The 7,156-nt window shown below is 64.8% G+C and overlaps 3 protein-coding genes across 5 annotated transcripts in view; 1 reads left to right on the forward strand and 2 right to left on the reverse strand.

Moving 5' to 3' along the window:
• Window positions 1-1,026, forward strand: part of AXIN1 (axin 1) — a 63,996-nt gene extending 62,970 nt beyond the window's left edge. For both annotated transcript variants that reach the window (XM_040459577.1, XM_040459578.1), the window contains one exon: window positions 154-1,026. In XM_040459577.1, coding sequence (XP_040315511.1) covers window positions 154-280 — 127 coding nt within the window. In that variant the 3' untranslated portion in view covers window positions 281-1,026. The remainder of the gene's footprint in view (window positions 1-153) is intronic.
• A 282-nt stretch (window positions 1,027-1,308) lies between these two features.
• On the reverse strand, window positions 1,309-5,120 carry PDIA2 (protein disulfide isomerase family A member 2). Of its 2 annotated transcripts, XM_040459592.1 has the most exons (11): window positions 4,796-5,120; window positions 3,425-3,631; window positions 3,211-3,344; window positions 2,992-3,129; window positions 2,804-2,920; window positions 2,595-2,720; window positions 2,326-2,523; window positions 2,101-2,221; window positions 1,839-2,020; window positions 1,551-1,661; window positions 1,309-1,438 (listed from the first exon to the last, which is right to left on the reverse strand). In XM_040459592.1, the coding sequence occupies exons 1-11, from the start codon at window positions 4,995-4,997 to the stop codon at window positions 1,394-1,396; spliced, it is 1,581 nt and encodes a 526-aa protein (XP_040315526.1). In that variant the 5' UTR covers window positions 4,998-5,120; the 3' UTR covers window positions 1,309-1,393. The 2 variants fall into 2 exon arrangements, with proteins under 2 accessions (XP_040315526.1, XP_040315527.1); XM_040459593.1 differs by lacking the exon at window positions 2,595-2,720.
• A 33-nt stretch (window positions 5,121-5,153) lies between these two features.
• On the reverse strand, window positions 5,154-6,359 carry ARHGDIG (Rho GDP dissociation inhibitor gamma). The gene is made up of 5 exons (XM_040459597.1): window positions 6,107-6,359; window positions 5,922-6,005; window positions 5,763-5,839; window positions 5,617-5,680; window positions 5,154-5,522 (listed from the first exon to the last, which is right to left on the reverse strand). The coding sequence occupies exons 1-5, from the start codon at window positions 6,342-6,344 to the stop codon at window positions 5,323-5,325; spliced, it is 663 nt and encodes a 220-aa protein (XP_040315531.1). The 5' UTR covers window positions 6,345-6,359; the 3' UTR covers window positions 5,154-5,322.
• Window positions 6,360-7,156: the final 797 nt, after the last annotated feature.

Raw genomic sequence — 7,156 nt, forward strand, 5'->3', positions numbered from 1 at the left:
AGCGCGGGAGGCCCTGCGGTGGGCAGCACACGTGTTGGTGGCCGGGGCCCTGCGGCGTCTGTGTGCACGGGAGGGGAGATGAGGCCGCTGGGCCAGCAGAGGAGGGGACGAGGCCCTCACCTCCTCTCGCCGCTTCTGGCCCGCGTCCTCCAGATACTACTTCAAGAAGGTGAGCGACGAGTTTGACTGCGGCGTCGTGTTTGAGGAGGTTCGGGAAGATGAGACCGTCCTGCCGGTCTTCGAGGAGAAGATCATCGGCAAGGTGGAGAAGGTGGACTGACCCGCCAGCCGGGCCTCCGCGCCAGGTTGGGCCCTCGTCAGGCAGGGGCCAGGGCGGCCTCCGAGGGTCCTGTGGGTCACCTGCTTGGTGTGTATGCAGACAACACAACTACTGGCAGAAGGCCACCGGCTCTTCGGGCCATCTGTGTCCGGACGGGCAGGGGTCCCTCTGCGGGTCCCACAGGCCTCCGTCCTGCAGCTGACGAGGAGGGTGCGCGGTCCACTCCTCAGCAACAGTCGGTCCGCCTGGGCGGGTAGCCCGCCCCGGAGCCACCTCGACCGCCCTCCGTGTCGCCCTGCTGCTGACCGCGGGCAGGCCCGCCCGCTCCTCGCCCCGCGCTCACACTGCAGGCTCTGCCCCTCCCCCTGGGACTCGTCCGCCGCGCCCTGCCCCGCTCGGGCCTGGCCCGGGCCTGGGGGGCCAGGGGCCCCGCGGGGGCCTCTGTAAATTGTACATGTCACCGAGTGCCTTCAACACAGCTTGTCTCTTGCCTGCCACTGTGTGGATCCGGCGCCGGAGCCCGGAGCGCTCTCCCTCCTCCACCCTCCGTTTCCAGAGCGCGGGCTCAGCGGGTCCCGGGCCCCCCCCACCTCCCCTTTAAGGGCCCGTGTAAATATGTACATTTCTCAGGCCAGGGCCAGCGGGGTGGAGGGGCTGCCCCAGCCCATTTTTCATGCGCTGACTTGTACAATTATCTTTTCAAAGGTACTTGGATAATAATGGAATAAAATCATTTTTGAACCTTCTCCGGCGATGGAGACACCTGTTTTCTGTGGGTGGAGCCTGGTGGCCTGCTTGCCATTGTCCACCACGGCACTTCAGGCCTCTGAGGGTCCCCTGTGTGTGGGGGGTGTCCGGTGGAGGTACACTGACAGCTCTGGAGAGGGTGGGTTCCCAGACCCTGATCTGGGTCAGAGACCCACCCAGAAAGACTGGGGGCAAGGGCTAGGACACATTCAAGACGGAACGGGCCCAGGAGGTTCTTGGGGGGCCGGGGGGCCGGCCGTGCTCAGGAACCACACACACCGTGCAGGATCAAAAGCTCTTTATTCACTGGCTCCTCGGTGAACCATCTGGTGTGGGGGCACCAGACGGTGATGTTGGGGGGGGCGACTACAGCTCCTCTTTGGGCTCCGTGGTGGAATTGGCTGGGGTCTCCTGGAAAGGGTCACAGAGCCCCGGCTAGAAGCTGTGCCCTTGACTCACCCCAGCCCCTGGCACCCTCACTGCCACGTCCAGAGACTGGGAACCTTGGGAAAGAGGCACCCACCGGGAAGGGGGCTGCGGGCTCCTCTGTGGGCTCCTCTGCGGGCAGCTCGCCCCCGTTGTCCAGGAACTTGGAGAAGGTCTCCAGGTCCCTGGTGCGTTTGTATTCAATCACCTAAGGAGGGACACGAGGCGCTGGAGAACACGCCTCCCCCAGCCCTGCACCCTGGCCACATCCTCCCAGGCCCTGCCGCTGGAGGCCCTGCCCTATCTCTTGGCCATGGCCGAGGCCCGAGGAAGGTGCGGACCAAGCCGCAGACCGAGGAAGACGGGGTCTCTTGCCCTACCTCACCTTGCGACCCGGCCCCGCGGGGAAGAACTTGAGGGTAGGGAAGCCGTGCACAGGGAAAGCCTCCAGCTCGTTGGCTGTGGCGTCCAGTTCCGCAATGATGATGTCCTCGTGGTCCTTGTATTTCTCGGCCAGGGCCTCCCAGGCCGCGGCCATCTCCTTGCAGTGGGTGCACCAAGGGGCGTCTAGGACAGCGGGGCGTTGGCACAGCCGGCAGAGGCCCCCACCTGCCCGCTGCCCACCACCCGTGGCCCGCTGCACTCACAAAACTTGATGAACACATTCTTGGTTTCGTCGAAAGCCACCTGCTCAAAATTCTTGCCCACGAGGGTCTTGACCGGCCGCTGATCCCAGTCAGGGGGCAGCTCCTGGCTCAGGAGGTAGGGCTGGGGGAAACCAGGCCGGGTGCTTCACTGGGGGGCTCTCCTGGGCACTGCTGCTCCCCTCCCGCCCCCCCCCCCTTTCCCGGGTGGGCAGTTCAGCAGCAGACCTTGACCTCGCCGCCGAGGACCGCGTGGCAGAAGGCGGTGACGGAGGTTGCGGTGAGCGGCCCCCCGTGTGCAGGTGCGTACTTCTTGGTGGTCTCCATGTTGATGAAGCGCAGGGTGGGGGCCTCCTCAGCCTTGAGGCCGAAGTACTGCAGCACGTGGCCATTGTCGGCACCGACGTCCACGACCACGAACAGCACCTGCCGGCAGGCAGTCGGTGCCGGTCAGCCCACATCCCCACCACCCCACCTCCCCCCGTCCCAGCCGGTACCTGCCCCCGGAATGGGGGAGCTGCCTCCCCGAAGCCAGCCAGCAGCTCCCGGTGGGAGGCCAGTGTCTGGTTGACAAACAGCAGCAGGTGGTTGAGGATCCTGGCCGAAAAGATCTTCGGCGACGTCTGCAAGGGCAAACCGCACTCGCGGGGGCTGGCTCCCCTGGACACGCCCCCACCCCTGCAAATGCACCCACAGTCCAACTCACCCGGCTGTTGAATTCTGTGACCAGACGCATGCTGTGCGTGAGGAGGAAGTGCGACAGGTCGCCCTGATCCAGGCCCAGCTCTTCGTCCACTGGGAAGTCTGCCCGGCCCTCGTCAAACTGGACAACTCAGCGGGGGTCAGCAGGAGCCAGGGCCCTGAGCCCCGACCCCCCCCTTGGCCCTGACCCACCTTCTTGAAGAGCACCACGGTGTCCTTGGTGAGGCCAAACTTCTGAAAGAGCTTTGGCTGGTCAGTGAGGCCAAAGGTCATGTCCAGGGCATCCTGGGCCAGGGCCAGGAAGGTAGCCACGTCCTCGTCCTGCAGGTCCTAAGGAGCCCCAAGCCTGTGAGGTCAGCTGGCACCGCGGGCCCTGCTCCCATGGCCTGGACCCCAGTACCACCAGCTCACCTGGAAGAAGCCAATGACCACGACATCCCGGCCGTCGATCAGTGCCCGGGCACCGTCCTCGTCCTCCAGCCGGGTGGCACTGGGCCCCGCCCGCCGCCTCAGCCATTCAGCGATGCCCTCAGCCTCTCTGGGGCCTGCAAAGAGTCCCCTCAGCCCGGGCCCAGCCCCCCGCCCCTGCCCCCGCCCCCGCCCCCCTCGTGCCCGCTCCCCCTACCGGTGTACTCCTCCGGGTGTGTGCGGTTCCCATCGCGGAAGAACTTGAGCGTGGGGTATGCGGTCACAGCAAACTCCTCCGTCAGCTCTGTCTCTGCAGGCCCGTCCACCTTGGCCAGCCTGGCTTTGGCTGACTCTGCCGCCAGCAGGGCTGCGGCCTTGCTGTATTCGGGGGCCAGTGCCTTGCAGTGCCCACACCATGGGGCATCTGGGGGACAGGGCCATGAGTGTCCCCGACCGGCCTCCACAGCCCCAGCCTGGGCTCCTGCTCCCTCCCGGCCAGAACCTTGGGATCAGTCAGGTCTGGCAGAGAGCACTCCTATCCACGCTTCCCGAATCCTTTGGGGGCCCATCTGACCCTCTGCAGCAGAGCCAGACTCAAGGTCCCACACCGGGGGGGGGCGGCGGGCGGTGGGGGTGGGGGGGGCGTGCAGCGGCCAGCACCGCCCCGACAGTGAGTTTGAGAAGAACCCTCCAGCTGCTGCTCCCTGGCCACCTGTGCCTGCTTGCGGAAGCCTGCCATCTAGGAATGGCTTTCACGTGTGTAAAGTTTTGCAAGAATCCACCGGAGAGGGGGCGCCTGGGGGGCTCAGGTGGTTGACTGTTTGTCTGACTCTTGAATTTGGCTGGGGTCATGATCTCACGATTCATGGCGTCGAGCCCCACATCGGGCTCTGAGATAACAGTGCAAAGCCTGCTTGGGATTCTCTCTCTCCCTCTCTCTCTTCTCCTCTCCTGCTCATGTGCCTGCTCTCTCAACATAAATAAACATTAAAAACATGTCTTCTTTAATGTTTATTTATTTAATGTTTATTTAGAGAGAGAGAGAGAGAGAGAGAGAGAGAGAGAGCGCGCGCACTCCCAAGTTGGGGAGGGGCACAGGGGGAGACACAGAATCCGAAGCAGGCTCCGAGCTGTCAGCACAGAGCCCCACGCAGGGTTCGAACTCACAAACTGTGAGATCATGACCTGAGCCAAAGTCAGACGCCTAACCCACTGAGCCCCCCCCCCAGGCGCCCCTATTCTTTTTCTAATCCATAGCAGAATATGCAAGGCCTGAATGCTAATGTGGCCCCTCACAGAAAGAGGTGCAGATGGATGGTGATCTACGGTCTTCCCTGCACCTGCGCCTCCCTCCCCAGCCCCACCCTCCCCTGCTCAGGCTGGACGCCCCCAGGCCCAGCTCCGTCCCAGGGCTTTGCTTCCGGTGCCCTTCCATGGAGCCCCAGGAGCACAGTGGAGGGCCAAGTGCCCACAGGGGAAGTCCCTCATGTGCACAAGCCCCGGCTACACAGGGTGGGGAGTTGAACGCCCCCCCCCCGCCCCGGGGGGCCCCTGTGGGTCCTCCAGCCCTCTGGCCCGGTGCACTCACAGAACTGCACCAGCAGAGTGCGGTGCTCCCGCAAGGCCAGGCCGAGGTTGCGCCGGCTCAGCACCAAGATCCCATCCTCCTCAGGGATTTCCTCCTTGGGGGGCTCCTCCTCGGGCTCCCCGGGCCCTGGCCCCTGGCCCTCTGGGCCCGAGGCCCCAAGCAGCAGCAGCAGCAGCAGCACAAGCAGGAGCTGGCCGTCCATGGCAGTGCTGGGCCCACGAGGCGGGGGGCAGATAAGGGGGCCGGGGGCCAAGCAGCAGCTGCCACGTGGCACCCAGTCCTAGTCCCAGGAAGATAAGGCCACGAGGCTCCCCCCACCCCCGGGGGAGGGGAGGCAGACAGAGGCAACACCAAGGGCACCGAGACAAGGTGACGTTTAATAGGACTGTTCAGGGCACAGTGCCAGCCCAGGAAGGGGGTGTCCCAGGACCGGAGCAGAGGGTGTGGGGGTGTGGTCACTGACTGCAGGGGCAGGGGAAAACGAGGACCCCAGGTGGGCTGAGGACAGCCCCCGGGGTAGGGGACGTTCAGCTCTTCCAGTCCTGGCAGATGTGGAGGCCCCACTCCCAGGACATGTGGTCTGTCCTGTCATCGTCAGTGAAGAAGGACGTGACCACGTAGGCACCCCGCACCAAGGCTCCTCGAGGCACCTCCTCCACCGGGGTCACAAACTCATACTCCTGGGCGCTAGGGCCGTAACTGCCCACCATGTACACCGCCTTGTCCACTGGGGGGGGGGGGGGAGGTTGTCAGGGGCCACCCTCTGCCGCAGCCGCCCCCCACCCACAGCCCCCCAGGCCAGCCCTCCTCGCTGCCCTCACCACGCAGGCCCTGGCGGTAGGTGTGATGCAGACACTTGAGGCCACTGACGATCTCCTTATTGACCTGGGGGACAGAGGGTGTTAAGGGCCCCTCTGGGGGGGCTGGCCCTGTGTTGGCAGGTGTCCCCCGCGACAGCTGCCCTCACCTTAAAGGTAATCTTCACTTTGTAATCCACACCCTCCTTCAGGACAAACACCTGGTTTTTCAGCGCGGCCAGCTCCCCTGCGAGGGACAGTGCAGCTAAGTGTGACGGTGGAGACCCTGCCCCAGGAGCCCCACGGCGGGCAAGGGGGGGGGGCAGTACCTGTGAGGTCCATGGTGATGGGCCCTGGAGCCTGCTCAGACATCAACGTCAGCCTGGTCACCTGCACATTAGGCAGGCTCGGGTCTGAGGAGAAACCGGAAGTCACCAGGACGGCTCCCCCCCCACCACCCCCACCCCGCCCCAGCCGCCCGGCCCCTCCCCTCCGGGCCCAGAGCCCTACATACCCACGAGAGGTGGCAGGGGCCCCAGCAGTGCCCGCTTGTACTTGACCAGGCTCTCGTCATCAGGGTCCAGCTGCTGGATCTCCTGGAGGCTCTTCCTCCCCGGGGCCCGGTACTCAGGCACGGCCTCATCCAGTGCCTCGTCGGGCGACAGCTGTCTCCCCTCCTTGTCGGTCAGGAGGACTGAGGGTTGGGGAGGTGCATGAGCAGCTGTGACCAGCTGACCCTGGCATTCACTCATCAAACCGAAGCCCCCCCCACCTGGCCAGCTGTGCCTCTCAGTGCCCAGAGGGACTTGGTTCAGGGAGGGGGGTGGGTTAGGGAAAGGGATGTGTGCTCAGAGAGGGAGGGGTGCATGGGGGGTCGGGGCAGAGAGGTGGGCTGGGAAGAAACAGAGCAGCATCTGCACCCAAACCTTTTAGGAGGAGGCTGGGGGGTTGGAGAAGGCTCCTGAGAGAGGGAGCCAAGCGACACCCCGGAGGCACCAGCTGCCTTTTCTGGCCCAGCAACCCATCCATCCGGGGCTCCTCCCTGACTCTGAGGCCAAAGGTGGGGGGAAGAAAGACCCTGAATGGGGCACAGCCCCAAGGACTGGAGGCCACCACGGCGGAGTGGTGACCTCCGAGGTCTTCCCTGGGGCAGAGGCCCTGCCCTTCACATCTCGGAAAGCCTTCCTGCTGTCCCAGGGGTTCCTCTTGGTAGTGTTCCTGGGGCACAGAGGGGCTTCTCTCTAAACCCCTGCCTGCGCTCATGCTCTGAGGTTACCTCCCTGGGCGCCTTCAGACTCAGAGTCTCCTCGAGCCCCTTCCCATGGTGCCTGGGAGCAGGGGTCTCGCTAAACCCCTTCCCACAGTGTTTTGGGACAGGATCTTTTCCAGTCCATGCTCTCTGCACTCCAGGCTCCTCAATGATCACCACACGCCCTGAAGGAGCCCTCGCCCCACCCAAGGGAGGGGGGGATCTCAGGGGCAGGTTCCCAAGGGGAGAGGGTCTCGCAGCCACCCTGGCTTCACAAACAGACCCGCCCACTCTTGGCTCCTTCTTCCGCCTGGG

This window comes from Herpailurus yagouaroundi, unplaced genomic scaffold (genome assembly GCF_014898765.1).
Source record: "Herpailurus yagouaroundi ecotype Mexico unplaced genomic scaffold, PumYag 222, whole genome shotgun sequence".
Taxonomy (NCBI): domain Eukaryota; kingdom Metazoa; phylum Chordata; class Mammalia; order Carnivora; family Felidae; genus Herpailurus; species Herpailurus yagouaroundi.

Bases quoted from the DNA above. Each gene is read 5' to 3' on its own strand.
- PDIA2 (XM_040459592.1), bottom strand. From the start codon at position 4,997: ATGGACGGCCAGCTCCTGCTTGTGCTGCTGCTGCTGCTGCTGCTTGGG. The intron at 2,921-2,991 runs GTGGGTCAGGGC...TGAGTTGTCCAG, and splicing joins CCGTGGTGCTCTTCAAGAAG to TTTGACGAGGGCCGGGCAGA. The intron at 2,021-2,100 runs GTGAGTGCAGCG...CCGCTGTCCTAG, and splicing joins GAATGTGTTCATCAAGTTTT to ACGCCCCTTGGTGCACCCAC.
- ARHGDIG (XM_040459597.1), bottom strand. From the start codon at position 6,344: ATGAGTGAATGCCAGGGTCAGCTGGTCACAGCTGCTCATGCACCTCCC. The intron at 6,006-6,106 runs GTATGTAGGGCT...GTTTCTCCTCAG, and splicing joins GCCCCTGCCACCTCTCGTGG to ACCCGAGCCTGCCTAATGTG. The intron at 5,523-5,616 runs GTGAGGGCAGCG...CCCCCCCCCCAG, and splicing joins CTACCGCCAGGGCCTGCGTG to TGGACAAGGCGGTGTACATG.